Below are 17,032 nucleotides of genomic sequence, written 5' to 3'. Positions count from 1 at the left end.
CACGAGGCACACCACCATTAAAAAAGTTAAAAAATTTAACTCTGTGCCGCCCTATATTGACTATATAATTATGACTGTAAGAAACACTTGCCAATTGCTGTGTTGGTTGCAATCTCCTGTAATAAGGCTTCACAAGCCGCTGATTTCTCTGCCAGCACAATCCTTTGCTCAGCAAGTTTCAGGTTGAGCTCATCCAGCCAGCTTCTTTAAGTTTGTCTAAAACCACCCTCCCGTGGTGGTGGCTGTTGAGAGCTGCGCTTGCCCCGCGTTGTGACCCGGCCGGCTTCCTTTCCGGCGGGTCAGTGCTGCGTATTGGCGGCCGCCCTTCTAGTGTGCCGTGGAACAGCGGTTGAGAAACGCTGTGCTAGGGTACCTCTAGTATTTTTTTAAAGACTAAACTGCACATCAGAGGCCAAGAGAAAGCCGCTTGGAGAGGCATTTTGGAGCAGAGAAACTGCCAACTCTCTACTCCTGGTGCTGATTCTTTGCTTATCAGTTGTTCCCTCCTGATATGGCTTTTAATATTAAATAAACAAGTCCAGTCTTCTAAAATTACACTTACTTATCCCCTGCCTTATTCTCATGGAATTCAAGATGGCTACAGTTTCACACATTCACCTTACACTGATCAGATGGGCAAATCTGCTAAAAACTGCCAGCATTTTAGTGCACATTTTTCCTTTGCAGGTTTGCTTAATATACACATTTTTCATGTAGTCCCCCTCCTTTTCACCAATGTATCATTAAAAAAAATTAATTTTCCCCTAATATACAGATTTGGGGACCCAGGTGGCGCTGTGGGTTAAACCACTGAGCCTAGGGCTTGCTGATCAGAAGGTCGGAGGTTCAAATCCCTGTGACAGGATGAGCTCCCGTTGCTCGGTCCCAGCTCCTGCCAACCTAGCAGTTCGAAAGCACGTCAAAATGCAAGTAGATAAATAGGAACCGCTACAGCGGGAAGGTAAACGGCGTTTCCATGTGCTGCTCTGGTTTGCCAGAAGCGGCTTTGTCATGCTGGCCACATGACCTGGAAGCTGTACGCCGGCTCCCTCGGCCAATAATGCGAGATGAGCACGCAACCCCAGAGTCGGTCACGACTGGACCTAATGGTCAGGGGTCCCCTTTACCTTTACCTTTACAGCGGGAAGGTAAACGGCGTTTCCATGTGCTGCTCTGGTCTGCCAGAAGCGGCTTTGTCATGCTGGCCACATGACCTGGAAGCTATACGCCGGCTCCCTCGGCCAATAATGTGAGATGAGTGCGCAACCCCAGAGTCGGTCACGACTGGACCTAATGGTCAGGGGTCCCTTTACTTTAATATACAGATTATGTGGTTGGAAAACTGCATCACAAAGTTCTTTTGAGAAGTGAAAATTTTGAAGGAAAGCTGTGTCTCATTCTTTGTTTGTTTGAGGAACTGAATCAGGTGGGTTCACATTCAAATGCAAACCGAATCAACTTTCTTCCCGATCTTCAGCAGTGAGCAACTTTCTGTTGGAAGTGTCAGGATGCAACTCAGCTTGTGTTAAAGGCAGGCAAGTCTCCATGGGGATGGAATAGATATCCTTCCTATACTGTCTTTCTGAGCTCACCTGTGCTAAACTTTCCTCAGGTGCAAGACTGAAACTCTCAAGGTTGCTGACCTCCCTTCCCCTCCTCTCTCCACCTTTTCATAATACCTGTGGATTAACTCCTATTTGACACAACTGTGTTTAAGAGGAAGTATCCAGCTGATAACAGTGGAACAGACTCCCTCAGAAGATAGTGGACTCTCCATTGGAGGCTTTTAAGCAGACATTGGATGGCCATCTGTCATGGATGGTTTACTTGATATTCCTGCATTGCAGGGGGTTGGACTAGATGACCCCTGGGGTCCCTTCCAACTCTACAATTCTATTATTCCATGATTCTATGATTCTTTGTCTCTTTCTATCCTGCAGACGTGAAGGAGAGAGCATGGCTCTTTGCATCTCCACCTTAGTTAACTGGAACTGTGATCTTTCCTACACAACATGTATTATTTCCTGTAATAAACTAAGCTTTCTTATTTTCCATACTCGGATTGCATCCGAGGCAAAGTGTGCTCCTCCAAGAGAGGATTCATTTCAAGCTTCTGCTGATGCATTTAAACTGCAAATGCCATCACTTTCCACAACAACCTTGAAAAGATCCCCGCTTAGCTGCCTAGCAGCATTTTCAAAACAATGTTCTAGCTCTGAAAACTATCACACCAATAATTTATCACATTGGAGTTCTTTGTGTCCAGCAGTATCAAGCCCTTGGGAAGTTCACAACTAGAGCAAAATAAGGACAAATCGCCGATGCCCCTAGGATCTAACAACCAGAGCCTCTGAAGATGGAAGGTGCATTGAAGTGTCTCTATAGAATTCCCTTAAGAGCCAAATGAGATGACAAATGTGGATGTACTTACTCCTTTAATGAAAACTACACGACCTGGGGGTCCTGGTGGCCCAGGTAATCCACGCAAACCAGGAGGCCCCTAGAAAGATAAAAGGAGGGAAAGCATCAGGGATTGTTTTCCAACAAAGGCAAGGGCCTGCCTCACCACTGTTTGATGTATTTCAATACAGTCATACCTTGGGTTATAAACACCTTGAGTTACAAACACCTTGGGTTACGAACTCCGCAAACCCGGAAGTATTTTCACCGCACGTGCATTCTGCACATGCACAGAAGCGGTGCATGCGGTTTGCACACGAGCAAAGCGTGAAAATCGTGGAAATTGCGCTTTGCGCATGCGCAAAATGGCGCTTCGGGTTACGGCCATTTCGGGTTACGAACTGCGTCTCGGAATGGACCGTGTTCGTAACCCGAGGTACCATTGTATAGCATGTTAATATGTTTCCTAATCTTAGTCGTAACTTTTTCTTGTCTGGTGGTGTTTCTGAACATACAAGTGTTCACAGTAGGTCTTAATCTTGTGAGAAATCCCATTAGATGTTGTCATTAAAAAGTAGGGCTGCAGATTCTGATATGTGCTCATGATCTGATCTGGGTCATGATACACCTGGATTGAACCAGGTGGTTTTGAATGCAAATTATACAGATTCCTTCCCCATCTCTACCCAGAGGTGGAAGTAGCTATGCACCCGGGGGAAGGGCTAGCCATCTGCAGGGGCAGGGTGAGTGTCCCAGGGGGGCACTGCCTGCGGCAAGCACCTCAGGGGGTGGGGTGGGGGCGATGTCACTCCCCTCAGGGATGACACCTGGGGCGGACCGCACCCACCACGCCCCCTTCCTCCGCCAGTGTCTCTATCAGCACCAGTTGAATCCCACTCATCTGGGTGGCAGAATAACAGGCTAAAAGTGGCTCTGTTCTGGCACTAAAGTGAGTACCCAGGAGGACACAACTCAGACCAACTCCTCCCAAGCTTTCCCACCCAAGACTCAGTTGTGCACAGACTGGTCTCCTCATCCACTAACAAGCAATAAATGAGGAAGATTCTTATTGTACCCAACCTGAGCCAGCATGCCCAAGAACTGCCTGCTACAGCAACCACAGACACTCTGGTTGGGGAGGACCAAAGCAGGGGATATATGCCAGCTGTCTAACTGATGCTCGCCTGTACTGGCTTGTCCATCCTTTCTCCAACACCAAACCAGCTCCTTACCTTTAATCACATCATTTGGGGCATCCCATGCTGTCCTACACAGTTCATAAACCTCTCTCCACCCCTAGCTCATAACTAAAGACACTGATAATTTGGCAGTGTTTGAAACACCCCCATCGACCTTGTGATCGCTACAGGACAGGTCACACTCAAAACAAAACAAAACAAACAAACAAAAAACACAGCACAACCTCACCCTTTAGGGATAAGGCCTCACCATACATGACAGAGAGTTTCCAAACAAATCTTCCCTTCCCTTTACCTCTATTGTGTCTCTTGTATAACCCCTGGCAATTGGTTTCAGAAGTATCCTCTAAACATGGATATCTGAACATTGGCTACCATATCTTCTGAGAATGGGTTACCATATCCTCTGGATAACCCTTTCAATTAATTTGACTAGTCCCCTTTTAATGCCACACAAGCCAGTGCCTATATAAAAAGGAATTTCCTCTTAATTAATTAATTCATGCATGATTCCTTCTGCTTGTTATGAGTATAGTTGCATCTCCTTAAACTGTTAATAAGAATTTCATTTCTGTAGAACTTACATATAATGTTACACCCCGTTCACCTTTTATGCCTCTTTTCCCATTCAGGCCAGGACGTCCCTGAAAGGCAGATAACAGCACATAAATGCTTTATGCCAAAATAAAAATAATTTTAAAATACCCCTCTTCCCCAAAAAAGAAATATACACACTGGCCGACCGGGGAAACCAAGTTCTCCTTTATGTCCTGATGGTCCAGCTGGCCCCTAAAGACAAAAAGAAGTATTACAAACAGAGAGAAAGAAAAACAGAACAAAGGCCTATATATGTGCAGTGCACTTTATTGGCCATAAAGCCATATTTTAGTGCCTCTGCCACACATTTGTACATAATAATGAATTTGCATGTTCAATGTACATTAATACATTTTTACTAGTATGTTCAATATTGTATGTATTTTATCTTTATTTTAAAAATTTATAAAGTTTCTTTTAAAAAGTTGAGAATCAGAGGCAATCCAGGAAAAGCCCTTCAAATACACTACAGCAGGCATCCCCAAACTTCGGCCCTCCAGATGTTTTGGACTACATTTCCCATCTTTCCCGACCACTGGTCCTGTTAGCTAGGGATCATGGGAGTTGTAGGCCAAAACATCTGGAGGGCCGCAGTTTGGGGATGCCGGCACTACAGTATAGGAATTACTGGGGCATTCTGCTTACAATTTTTTTGTAGGGTTGATTGAAGATGTTTGCTTTCAAAAGTCAGCCTACCCCATTTGCACTTTCTGACTCAATATGTGAACTGAAACACAACCATCCTTTGAAATCTGCCCTTTTCAAAAAAGAATAATTTGTATTATTTTCATTAACATCACAAACAACGAACACGGCCACACAAGGTTGTTTCAGTTATAACTAGAGCAAGAAAAGCACCCAACAGTCTACTGTTGCGAGCACTCTGCGCTCATGCATGTGAAGATCCATGATCTTAGATGGTCTCTAAGGTGCTACTGGAAGGATTTTTTAAATTTTGTTATGCGTGTGAAGAGTCATCTTATCGTAGGAATTCTGTGTCTCATGCATTACTCTTCTTTCAGGGAGCTCTCACGTGAAGACTGGGGATGTAGGTAAAGGTAAAGGTAAAGGGACCCCTGACCATTAGGTCCAGTCGTGACCGACTCTGGGGTTGCGCGCTCATCTCGCATTATTGGCCGAGGGAGCCGGCGTATAGCTTCCAGGTCATGTGGCCAGCATGACAAAGCCGCTTCTGGCAAACCAGAGCAGCGCACGGAAACGCCGTTTACCTTCCCGCTGTAGCGGTTCCTATTTATCTACAGTGGTGCCTCGCTTAACGAATGCCCTGCTTAACGAAATTTCCGCTTAACGAAATGATTTTTCGAGCGGAGGTTGCCTCGCTAGACGAATTCGTTTTACAAAAAAATCGTCTGGCAAATCACGGTTTCCCATAGGAATGCATTGAAATTCAATTAATGTGTTCCTATGGGCAAAAAATAAATAAATATAAATTCAATGCATTCCTATGGGATTCGCTAGACGAATTTTTCGTTATAAGAAAAGACCCGTGGAACGAATTAAATTCGTCTAGCGAGGCACCACTGTACTTGCATTTTGACGTGCTTTCGAACTGCTAGGTTGGCAGGAGCTGGGACAGAGCAACGGGAGCTCACCCCGTCACAGGGATTCGAACCACTGACCTTCTGATCAGCAAGCCCTAGGCTCAGTGGTTTAACCACAGCACCACCTGGGTCCCTTGGGGATGTAGAGTATATCCCAAAAATTTTGGGAAAAGGTTTTTGACATAATCTCTTCCATCATGGGCCAGAAATGGAAGCCTGTCCTGTCCTTAGCACCATTATCCCTTGATACAAACCATGGGATTGAGGCCAGTGACCTAGTATTCTTTCTGTTGACAGCAGTGTGACTGGCTGTTGCTTGCCACTTTGAGACTGAATTGGCGCCACTAATGGAGACATAACCATCTCAGATCACCGTCCACGGAGAAGGCGCACTATAAGAGGCAATAGGTTTGAGGAGGCTTGGTTTCCATTCTTCTTTATATATGGAAGTTGTACTGATAGAATTTTGCAATGCAGTTCTCCAGCCAATTTGTGTGTAAAAAAAATGCATATACGAGGGTAAAGGGTGCATAAATGTGTAACATTTGGTAAAAAGAATGCACTACTTATGGGGAAATTTCTTTGCAAAATTTGCATACAGTGGTACCTCGGGTTAAGAACTTAATTCGTTCTGGAGGTCCATTCTTAACCTGAAACTGTTCTTAACCTGAGGTACCATGTTAGCTAATGGGGCCTCCTGCTGCCGCCACGCCGCCGCCGTGCAATTTCTGTTCTCATCCTGAAGCAAAGTTCTTAACCCGAGGTACTATTTCTGGGTTAGTGGAGTCTGTAACCTGAACCGCCTGTAACCTGAAGTGTCTGTAACCCGAGGTACCACTGTATTGGGCAAGATTGCATAGAAAAATATGTTTATTTGTTGAAATTTGCACTAAAGTACTGACAAAAACAGGCTGGTTTCAGAAGAGTGGTATGTTTTCACATATATAGAAATGTATTTTTAATGGGTCTAGGTTTCCAATAAAACTTTGCTTTTTACCATTATTATTCTTTCCACGTAGTTAATTCCATTCTTCCCTTTTCTACCTTCACTTTGAAATATTTCTCTCTCCAATAGCAAAAGGTGCATGGACTGATTTTTTAAAAAAATATACACTTACCATTGGTCCAACTGGTCCTGTTACTCCAGGTTCACCCTATGAGAAAAAGGGTTCTATTAGCCATAATAATAATAATAATAATAATAATAATAATAATAATAATAATAATATACCACCCTATACCCACAGGTCTCAGGGCAGTTCATTAAAGAGCACACCTTCTCTTCTATGGGACAGAGAGAGCAGAAACATGCAAAAAAAATTAGCCATCAAAGCTACCTTCTCTCCTGGTCTTCTTATCACTTCTGTTAATGATTCAGCTGAAGCAAAGATAGCTCCTGGCTCACCCTTTTCACCCTACAAGAATCACATTATTCATTGCCATGATGTTTCATTTTTTCCTCCAAGGTTTGGTGTTTACATTTATCTGGTGTACATAAATCTATCAGATGAATTTGCTGCTTTATTCACTTATAGCAAGAGCTGACATGAATCTGACTTCAAATAGCCTCTTCCGAGTGAGAGATAAACCAATAGTTGGATGCACAGGGATACATCTGCAGATATGGGTCCCAGATCTGGAAAATTTGAAAACTACCAAGGGAACAATTCACAATGCCCCATTGTTATCCTGGAAGGGACTGCTAGACCCATGGGCACCTAAACTTGAACATAGCCCTGAATTACAATTGTGTGTGGATCCACCTTTTTTTTCAACTTCCCAGAAGAAATTGCTTGTTGGATTACCATTTTATAAAGGGAAGCTTCATCTCCACCACATTTAAAGGAAAGATGGCAAACCATGCAAACCAAATTCTTGAGGTCTCAGGTTGCCAAGAGGTTTTGAGCTCATCTTTGAATATAAAAGAGAAAAGCATCCCGAACCGTTCCAAAAACATGCTAGTAACCACCTCACATTTCTAAACTGGTCTACTGCCTGCTTTCCTTTTTACCTGCTTTCCTTTCTGCCCTGGTGAACCAGGAAGTCCAATGTCTCCTTTTGGTCCCCTGGGGCCCTAGGAAAAAAAACAGAGTAGACTTTCAGGCTTATTATGATTAGGTAACTCTGCATATTGCCAGATACGATTAACATCTGATTGTTTTTAGGACAATAGCAGACCTGTATGCAGAACGGCTCTGCTGACAAATCTCTACAGAGCCATGGTCATGGCTGGGGAGGGGACATGGGCATCAGCTGAGACTGGGAGAGGTGAAGGGAGCCAGGGAAGTAACTGAGGGCTTCAGCAGTGGGTGGGAAGGTGCTGTCTGGATGCTGTGTCCACCCATTGAGGGACAGTCAGCCAGCCTATCCAATGAGAACCAAGGGAGGGGTAGACCTGGAATGCAGGTTTCTCAGAGGGTACATCTACCCAGGTGTCATCATCATTCACAAGGTCTACCAGAAATAGTAGGTATGTTTGTAGTATTTACTTTGCCCTTAGAATCATAGAATCATAGAGTTGGAAGAGACCACAAGGGCCATCCAGTCCAACCCCCTGCCAAGCAGGAATCACCATCAAAGCATTCTTGACATATGGCTGTCAAGCCTCTGCTTAAAGACCTCCAAAGAAGGAGACTCCACCACACTTCTTGGCAGCAAGTTCCACTGTCGAACAGCTCTTACTGTCAGGAAGTTCTTCCTAATGTTTAGGTGGAATCTTCTTTCTTGTAGTTTGAATCCATTGCTCCGTGTCCGCTTCTCTGGAGCAGCAGAAAACAACCTTTCTCCCTCCTCTATATGACATCATTTTATATATTTGAACAGGCTATCATATCACCCCTTAACCTTCTCTTCTCCAGGCTAAACATACCCAGCTCCCTAAGCCATTCCTCATAAGGCATTGTTTCCAGGCCTTTTGACCATTTTGGTTGCCCTCCTCTGGACACGTTCCAGCTTGTCAGTATCCTTCTTGAACTGTGGTGCCCAGAACTGGACACAGTACTCCAGGTGAGGTCTGACCAGAGCAGAATACAGTGGTACTATTACTTCCCTTGATCTAGACGCTATACTCCTATTGATGCAGCCCAGAATTGCATTGGCTTTTCTAGCTGCTGCATCACACTGTTGACTCATGCCCTCCCCGTAGAAAAATTCCTATGGATGTCCATGGGAGGGGGATGATTTAAAGTGCAGAATGGGGGAGGTGGGAGTCAGATGCTGCCGCCCCTGCCCTCATCACTGCCCATACCATTTCAGCCCCTTTCCCTCCTCTACTAGTGACCTTTTTGCAGGTAGCTCTAGCTGTGGTCAGGCATCCCACTGAACACGATACATAAAATCAGGGGAAGGCTCCAGGTATTCGCTCCAGCCCTGTGCCCCAGCATCCCGGGGGGGGGGGGCTGCTCTTCATACCTGTCTGCAATTAGCGTGGAAGCCTGAAATGGGTTTAAATGTGTGTGAATGAGCATACCCAGAAACTCTCCCTGTGATTCGGAATCCTGATTCCCAGCGCATTCAAAAACTTGCTTTAGACCCTCCGGCTAATTGCAGAAAACCAAGCCTGAGAGGTTTTTGAGTGGGGCTTGCCTACATCTCTCTGCTCCCATCCCTGATTTTATGCATCGTGTGTTCGGGACATCACTACCAAGAGTGGGGAAATTCTACTCTGCTTTGGGGGTTATTTGAGGGATGTGATCATGTAGGCGGGGGCAGCATGAGCTTTTTACAACAGTGTTCCCTGCCTCCAGGGCATGTGATCCACTCATTCAAAAGTGATGTGGGAATAGCTGCATAACTCCCACACAAGTTATGAATCAGCCTACATAAAGACCAAATAGGAAACAGGTAGTGTGAGCATCTTGCCTCCCTCCCTAAGCCAGGCAGAAGCTTCCCAGGTTTTGGGGATCAGGATCAGGCCTTCTCCTAGCAGCAAACACATGTCCTGCTGGAGCCAACATACCCACTGGCCATGCCAGCAGCCAGGGACACCTTCAGTAAGTGAAGGTGGGCTGTACATGCACAGCTGTACACAAGGAGGTCTCATCTGTGTGAATGGTGGACCTGCTTGGCCAAGGTTTCCGCTTGTCTGTGCATCTCTATGTGGGTAGGGCTTCTTCACACGGTTGACTAGTGCTCATCCACCTGTGGCCAGCAGGAGTGTCCATGTTGGGGCCTGGGAATTGCAACATGGCCCCCATCCCTCAGCAGGGCCGTCTTAAGCCCATCCAGCGCCCTGGTGCTAGGCCCCTCCAGCACCCCCCTCCAGAGCCTCTCCAAGGGACCGGAAGTGCCAAGCGGACCGACCGAGGACCAGCAAGAGCCGCTTGGGCGCTGTGCGCGCGCTGGTGGCGAAGCTTGACTGAGCAGAACCCAGCGATGGGGAAATGAGAAGGAGGCGCAGCGCGGAGTCCTCGGAGAAGGAGCGCAGTCCTGGCCAGATCGCCGGAACCCTGCGCTCACTTGGCGCCCTTCCAGCGCCCGGCGCCGTGGTTCTCCACGCCACTAGCCTCTATGGCTAGGATGGGCCTGTCCCTCAGACATGTTTGCTACATCTATGGAGGAGAAGGCCTGAAGAGAGCTCAACACTTAATCTGAGCCTCTGGAAATGTCACAAAAGGAGCATGATGGCAATAGACACCATCCTAGTTTCATTTCCTCTATGATTTATGTGAATTGCTCTTATCTGATGACTTCAAGTAATACAAAAACCATCTGACTGAAACTTGCTGAAGTCATCATATAAGGGTGTCAAAGCAGTATCACTTGTTCAGAATTGAAACTTACTGCTTATTCTCAAAGAATACTGGCAATCCTGAAATATAATGTCTGGTTTTACTTAGATTTAGATTATTTTCTCATTTTATTATTAGGACCTCACAGTTTGTTGGGGATTATATGCTTTGTGCACCATGGCAAGTGTTAAAACATCAATAGCAATTACATTGCATGTTTACCGTTTCAGAAACTGGATATATGGTACTTACAGGAAATCCTGGCAGGCCGGGCTTCCCGTCTGGACCCTGTAAAATGCAATGACAAAGCAGGTGAAGGTGTTTCACTGTGATTAGGTATCCCTGCTGTTTGTGAATGCCATTTCATTTTGAACTGCATTTGCACACTGGACAACTTTCTAAATACAGCTGCCCTGAGGAGCAGAATCCAAGCCTTAAGTTTCAAAAGCTAACAGTCACTGTTAATTACTTGAAAAATATTCCTGATCTGCAGACACACATCCTTTAGGAAACATGGCAGATTTAAATTGTTGGTTTGCACTGGGGAAGGTTTGGTAGTCCAGCTCAGGCCCTTGCGCCCACTCCTGCTAAAAAGAGTGATATTTTGTGTGTGCGGACACACAAAACAAGTGTCACGGTCTGACTGGCGGGAGGTAGCAGTCCTGACTCAGGACGTCAGGACCAGAGGCAAGATGGCAGGGTGGAAGCAGGAATGGGAGTCCAGGTGGCGTGGGGCTGCGGGTCAAGCAGCAGGAAATCACAGGGTCGAAGAACCGAAGGTCAGGAATCAGGGTGTCACAAAGGCGAAGGTCTGAAGGTTGAGGAGCAAGGCGTCAGCAAAGGCGAAGGTCCAAGGGTCGAGGAGCAAGGCGTCGGCAAGGCAAGCGTCCAAGGAGCAAGGCGTCGGCAAGGCAAGGAGCAAGGAGCAAGGAGCAAGGAGCAAGGAGCAAGGAGCAAGGAGCAAGGAGCAAGGAACAGGAGGCCAGATGCAACCAGGCAGGGATAGCGTTGCTGTGGCAAAGAGCTGAAGGGAAATGCTGAGCTTTTATCCCTCCCAGCTCCTGCCACCAGGTGCAGTGAGGTATCAAGTGGCCTCACCTGAGTGACCACTCCTTGCCTCTCCAGCACAAGCTGAGGTCTTCACCTGAGTGGCAACTCCTTGCTTCTCCAGCACAAGCTGAGGCAGGCCCCAGTCCTGCAAAGCACTACAGGCCCCAGAGCCTGACTCCTGCCCATACTCCTGACAACAAGTGCATGTGAAACACGCCATGCATCTGCTACCACCTCCCCATTCCCATGCTCAACAAACTTTGCCAGGTCAGTAAAAGAGGTGGTAGCAAGTGAATCAGCACTGAAAATCAGAGCATCCATCTCTTGCAAGGGGTGGGACCTAACATTCTAACACTCCTTTGGAAAAATGATGCTAATCACATTGTTTATGCCTCTCACGTGAATAGTCACAGGGTGGGGAGCAGCGAAAACTAGGATGTGAGTCCCAATCCCTTTCCCACAGGAGAGATGGATGCAATGAGCACCCAGCCTGTCAATGCTTATGCAGGCTCTGACAGATTCCTCAAAAGCAGGGTGAGATCAAGCACACCAGCTCAGTTCCTTGCAACAGCCCCAAATTGGGAACAGTTTTCCCATTCCAGGTTTATGTTTTGCTTTTGCAGTTGATTATAGAGACTAAACCATCCAAAATCATCATCCTCATATAGTATTATATTCTACATGTTCAGAGAGAAACATATTGGAGATTAATATGATTATATTCTGTTATATTGGATGGATCTGTACTCAGGGCTGTTGTCATATAAGACAGTGAAGTCCAAAGAAGTTGACAGAAGCAGCATATTTCTATGTGAGGATCAGAGAAAAAGGCTTTGGGAGTTTACTTAAACCAAGGCATCCTTTCATCTAAAACGACAGAATAGAAGATACTCACTGGAGGCCCCACAAGTCCTTTGATTCTCGTAATATTAAAACTTTCATCTGAAGCATTTAGTGACTGAAAGAGAGAGAGAGAAAGAGAGAGAGAGGGAGGGAGGGAGGGAGGGAGGGAGGGAGGGAGGCAGGCAAAATGCCAAACATTAATAGTTTTTCTAGAACATCCACGAATTTCTAGAAATATTGGAGAAAAATAAAATGTTCTACTAATTATATCTAAGATGGAGAAAGGTAAGCAGGTCATCAAAAGCATACACTGTTTTTCTACCCTCTCCTTAACGCATCATATTTTTTTTGCAGTCCAGCAAGAAGTTTATGACACAGGAGAATAAGGAAAAGGGGAAAAACTTTGGAGATTTGCGCTAGATAGTCAGACAGAGGAATCCACTGCAAGGCCTCCTCCTCCTCCTGCTGCTGCTGCTTATATTACTATTGTGATGAACCCCTATAATATGATGTCACTCTCTCTTTTTATTAGACCTGGGCTGAAGAAACTCCCCAAGCATCTGGACAGACATGGGTGTTGCAAAAAATTCCTCCTGTGTGACTGGCAGCCTATCATGATCCCTTATGGGGGATTCCTCATTAAAAAAGGGGGAATTGGCCATTAGATCCAATACTCTGATCCATCACAAGAGCAAAGATTGCTTCCTGTTATCCACTACATGCCTCTGCTGTGAACAACCACCATAATGGAAGGAGCGAAGGTGCATTTAAAAATATGCAATAAGCACCTACCAGGGAGACACATTTGACCAAGGCTCTCTGGTGTGTGTTCATTGTGCTTTTTCACCCATGCATCTCCTTTCCAAATGTTGAATGAATGAATTTATTAATACGGTCGCAGACCAGCATCAACACAGACAATATCACAGACTTTCCAAATGTTGCATTTAGCAAAATGGAATTTTTATTTACCATAAAGTGAAGTAACATCATGGGCTAGTGCAGAGAGAATGCTCCTAAGCTATAGCTGTCAAGTCTCCCGCTGAAAAATGCAGGATCATCAACGGCGCGGCACCGGAAGTCGCTTCTGCACATGTCCAGACATGCATAGAAGCAACTTCCGGTGCCGGCGCTGCCCAATTTCCGGTGCCCAGACAGAGCGGCACCCGAAATGGAGCTTCCCTGGCAGGTAGGAAATCCAGGGGATTTCTGGGATTTTTTTTCTATACGGGATAACAGCGGGAAACGGATTAAAATCCGGGGGTCCCCGTGAAAAACGGGAAACTTGGCAGCTATGTCCCAAGCTCTTTAACCATTGTTTATAAGTTCCTTCCCCTACCCACTTCCCTTTCTGGTGCAAACATCTACAGAATTTACCAAATACGCTTTGCTGTTCATTTGTGTTTTGAAACCTGCTTCATTAGCATGAACCACAGTAATAGGGGAATCTGTGTGTGAGTTGAGGGACTGCAACATGCAATATGGCAGGGTAATTTCCCATCAATGTTGGTTAATTTCATCAGAGAAAGTCCCACTTGAACTCCATTATGACAATGAAAAAGCAACATGGTTTTGCTTATACAGTACTGCAAGAAGATCAAACCTATCCATTCTGAAGGAAATCAGCCTTGAGTGCTCACTAGAAGGACAGATCGTGAAGCTGAGGCTCCAATACTTTGGCCACCTCATGAGAAGAGAAGACTCCCTGGAAAAGACCCTGATGTTGGGAAAGATGGAGGGCACTAGGAGAAGGGGACGACAGAGGACAAGATGGTTGGACAGTGTTCTCGAAGCTACGAACATGACTTTGACCAAACTGCGGGAGGCAGTGCAAGACAGGAGTGCCTGGCGTGCTCTGGTCCATGGGGTCACGAAGAGTCGGACATGACTAAACAACAACACTGCCCAGGCAACACACCACATTCTCCGCATCGAGCATAACAGTCACTGGTGAAGTCAAGAGATGTGGCTTTGTATTATTTATAATACAATTACTCAAAGTAATTTCTCTAGGTGTCTTACTTATAAAATAATAAAACATACCAATAAAACCATATTGTCATATGTTACTGATTGGCTTCCCTCTACCTCTGTGCCTCAATGGAATATAAACTCTCAACATCTGACTTCATCTCTAGAAGTTGGAGTAATTTGCTTTTCATAGAATCATAGAGTTGGAAGAGACCACAAGGGCCATCCACGAGGGCCATTTTCATATAAGAACAAATTCACATGGGTAATTTCAAAAAACTTTCAGGTTTCAAACTAGCTCACATGGGTTCACTGGAGAATCGAAACATAGTTCAGTCAAATGTTAGACATCTTTATTTCTGCATATATTGGTAACAAACATGCTTTCCAGAATGCTTGGGCAGGAAAGCTTGAAAAAGTAGTTTGTTCTGTATTTTAGTTTATGTAGCAGAACAGAAGGTAGTTAAAAACATGGTTCTTGTTGTTTCTAATTTGGGGGTGCAGTTCTGCTTGCTCAGAGGATTATGAGGTGGTCTGAGGTCTGCCCTTAGAGTTTGGCGTTTGGAGCTGCTTTTTTTTTCTTTCTTCAGCTAAAATATTTCCTTCCCTCACAGATATTAGCTTCTTCAAGCAACTAGAAAGCCTGGCTGGTCAATGGCAACCGAGCAGCAACTACCTGGGAGAGATGGTGCTTTTTGGAAAGGTGCTTTTGTTCTCGGCAGGGCTACTGAATGTCCAAATAGAGGTGTGTGCCTAAGGTGATGGTGTACAAATGGAGTCCGGTGCAATGTAAGGCATCTGCATATATGCAGAGTCCTTAAACCTCACAAACAATTAGGGTAAGTTAAAGAAAAGGACACCACTTTTGCTTCCTCTCTTGTGCGACGTAAAGCCTTGTTCTTCAGCTCACTCACAAGTAAACTGAATCTTTTTGAGTCAAACCAGTAAGGCAGCCCTCCCCAACTTCTGCTGGGCTGGCCATGATGGCTGTGGATAATGGGAGCTGTAGTCCAACAAAGTCCCTTCCGCCGTAGGAGGAGGGGAGATTGTGGGCACCACGAAGCCTACACGTGGTGGGGGAATGGTTGCCATTCTCCCTCCCCCCCAGCCCATTGGCCAGCTCCCGGCCGCGGTGCTCCCTTGGCGCATCCAATCAGGACGCACCAGGGGGCGTGGCTCGCTGATTTAAGTGAGCGCGCGGCAAGGAATCTGCCTCTTTTCTCTTGCAGGACCCCCAGCTGCTGCGTTTTCCCGCCCACCCTCCCACTAGTCAGGTCTCTCCTTCCGACATTGCTATGGACCTTGGTTGGTCGTCATTGAGGGGCCTGGTAGGAATTTTCCCACTTGGCAAATTGGCTGTGGCCTGGTGGTTTTTGCCTACCTCGTAGCAACTTCTCACAACTTTGGTTTTGGCGGCAGGCATTGGATTATCTCTGAAAGGTTACAGGTGGGGGGGAGGTTGCTGCCATCACCTCCCCCAAAATGCTGAAGGGTACTCCCTTAAGGAGTCCGGGGCGTGGCCATGTCCGAAGCTGTGGTAGGCGAGGGCCTAACGCACGCCCCTAGCGGTGGCCCCGGGGTGAGTTCCTAGTTGATGTGCATCGCAGGGCTCACCCAATGGTGGTTAACCCTTCACAGACTGCCAGCAGAGCGGGCTGGAGTCGGATATAGACGGTTAGATCCAATGCCTAAGCCAATACCTCTCTACATCCGTAATTAATAAAGTTGTGGCCTTCTACACCCATTAACCTTATGCAATGTCTCCTGTGTATTTACTCCGGGGAGGGTTCGGGGTATCGTCACACAACGTCTGGCGACCCAGTGTTGGAGCAGGGCTGGGCCATCTCTGAAGGTCTTACACAATTTTGCAGGGCTCTCAAGATGTGGCTGACCTGGAAGCTGCAGCCATGGGACCCATGGGGTTTGGTGGGGACAGCAAGGCGGTCAAACAGCACGGTTCGCTCCTGCTACGAAGTCTAGTTGTGATGACAGTGAAGCAGAGCCTAGCTCTCACATCCCACTCCCTCTCTCTTTTTACCTACCAATGTACTCCATTGCCTAGTATGGAACAGATGTGGCAAAGAACGGGAGGATTTCCGGAATGATTCCAAGATTTTTGTGGTAGGCCTTACCTCCAAACTTCCATAAGTGGCAGACCTTAGGAGCAGCACTACACAAATGCACAAAAGGCGGTTATAATGGTGCAGCAGAATAGCAATCAGGCGCCTACCCTAGGAATGGCTAGGATGGGACCAGGTGGTCCAGGTGGTCCAGGTGGCCCCACAACACTGGCACCATCTTGTCCTGGTTTGCCCTATTGCAAGAGAATATGGTGGTTAGGAGCGCAGGCAATGACCTTAGGGAATGAGACAAAACCAAACAATGTCAATCTTCTGATTTATATACACACAGGTTCCGCTTTCCAAACTCAATGCGTTCTCAGAAAATTGTTTGTCAGGTGAGCGTTCGCATAACAAGCTGGTGATTTCCATTATTTCCCGTGGGAACATTTCTAATCCATGCTCTTTCTCCAGCCATGTTTTCTTCCTAAAATGCCCAGAGCCAACCAACAGAAGAAAGACAAAGCAAAACTGGTGTGTCCGATCTCTCCTTCTCCCTGATTGGCCCATCTCTTTTCCCCATCCCTCCTTTGCACGACTTTTGCCTGAAAAATAGCTGC

General features: G+C 46.2%; 1 protein-coding gene across 5 annotated transcripts in view; it reads right to left on the bottom strand.

The window, feature by feature from the left end:
• The window catches only part of COL15A1 (collagen type XV alpha 1 chain), a 137,586-nt gene that overhangs the window by 24,150 nt on the left and 96,404 nt on the right, over nt 1–17,032 (bottom strand). For all 5 annotated transcript variants that reach the window (XM_060282153.2, XM_088656385.1, XM_060282156.2 and 2 more), the window contains 9 exons: nt 16,583–16,666; nt 12,434–12,496; nt 10,741–10,776; nt 7,770–7,832; nt 7,096–7,173; nt 6,877–6,912; nt 4,335–4,388; nt 4,184–4,243; nt 2,432–2,500 (listed from right to left, as the gene is read on the bottom strand). In XM_060282153.2, coding sequence (XP_060138136.2) covers nt 2,432–2,500; nt 4,184–4,243; nt 4,335–4,388; nt 6,877–6,912; nt 7,096–7,173; nt 7,770–7,832; nt 10,741–10,776; nt 12,434–12,496; nt 16,583–16,666 — 543 coding nt within the window. The remainder of the gene's footprint in view (nt 1–2,431; nt 2,501–4,183; nt 4,244–4,334; nt 4,389–6,876; nt 6,913–7,095; nt 7,174–7,769; nt 7,833–10,740; nt 10,777–12,433; nt 12,497–16,582; nt 16,667–17,032) is intronic.

The sequence above is a fragment of the Zootoca vivipara genome, chromosome 12 (genome assembly GCF_965207765.1).
Source record: "Zootoca vivipara chromosome 12, rZooViv2.hap1.1, whole genome shotgun sequence".
In the NCBI taxonomy this organism is placed as follows: domain Eukaryota; kingdom Metazoa; phylum Chordata; class Lepidosauria; order Squamata; family Lacertidae; genus Zootoca; species Zootoca vivipara.
The sequence above is the reverse complement of the archived record's forward strand: the minus strand, read 5'-3'. Positions and strand labels throughout refer to the sequence as shown.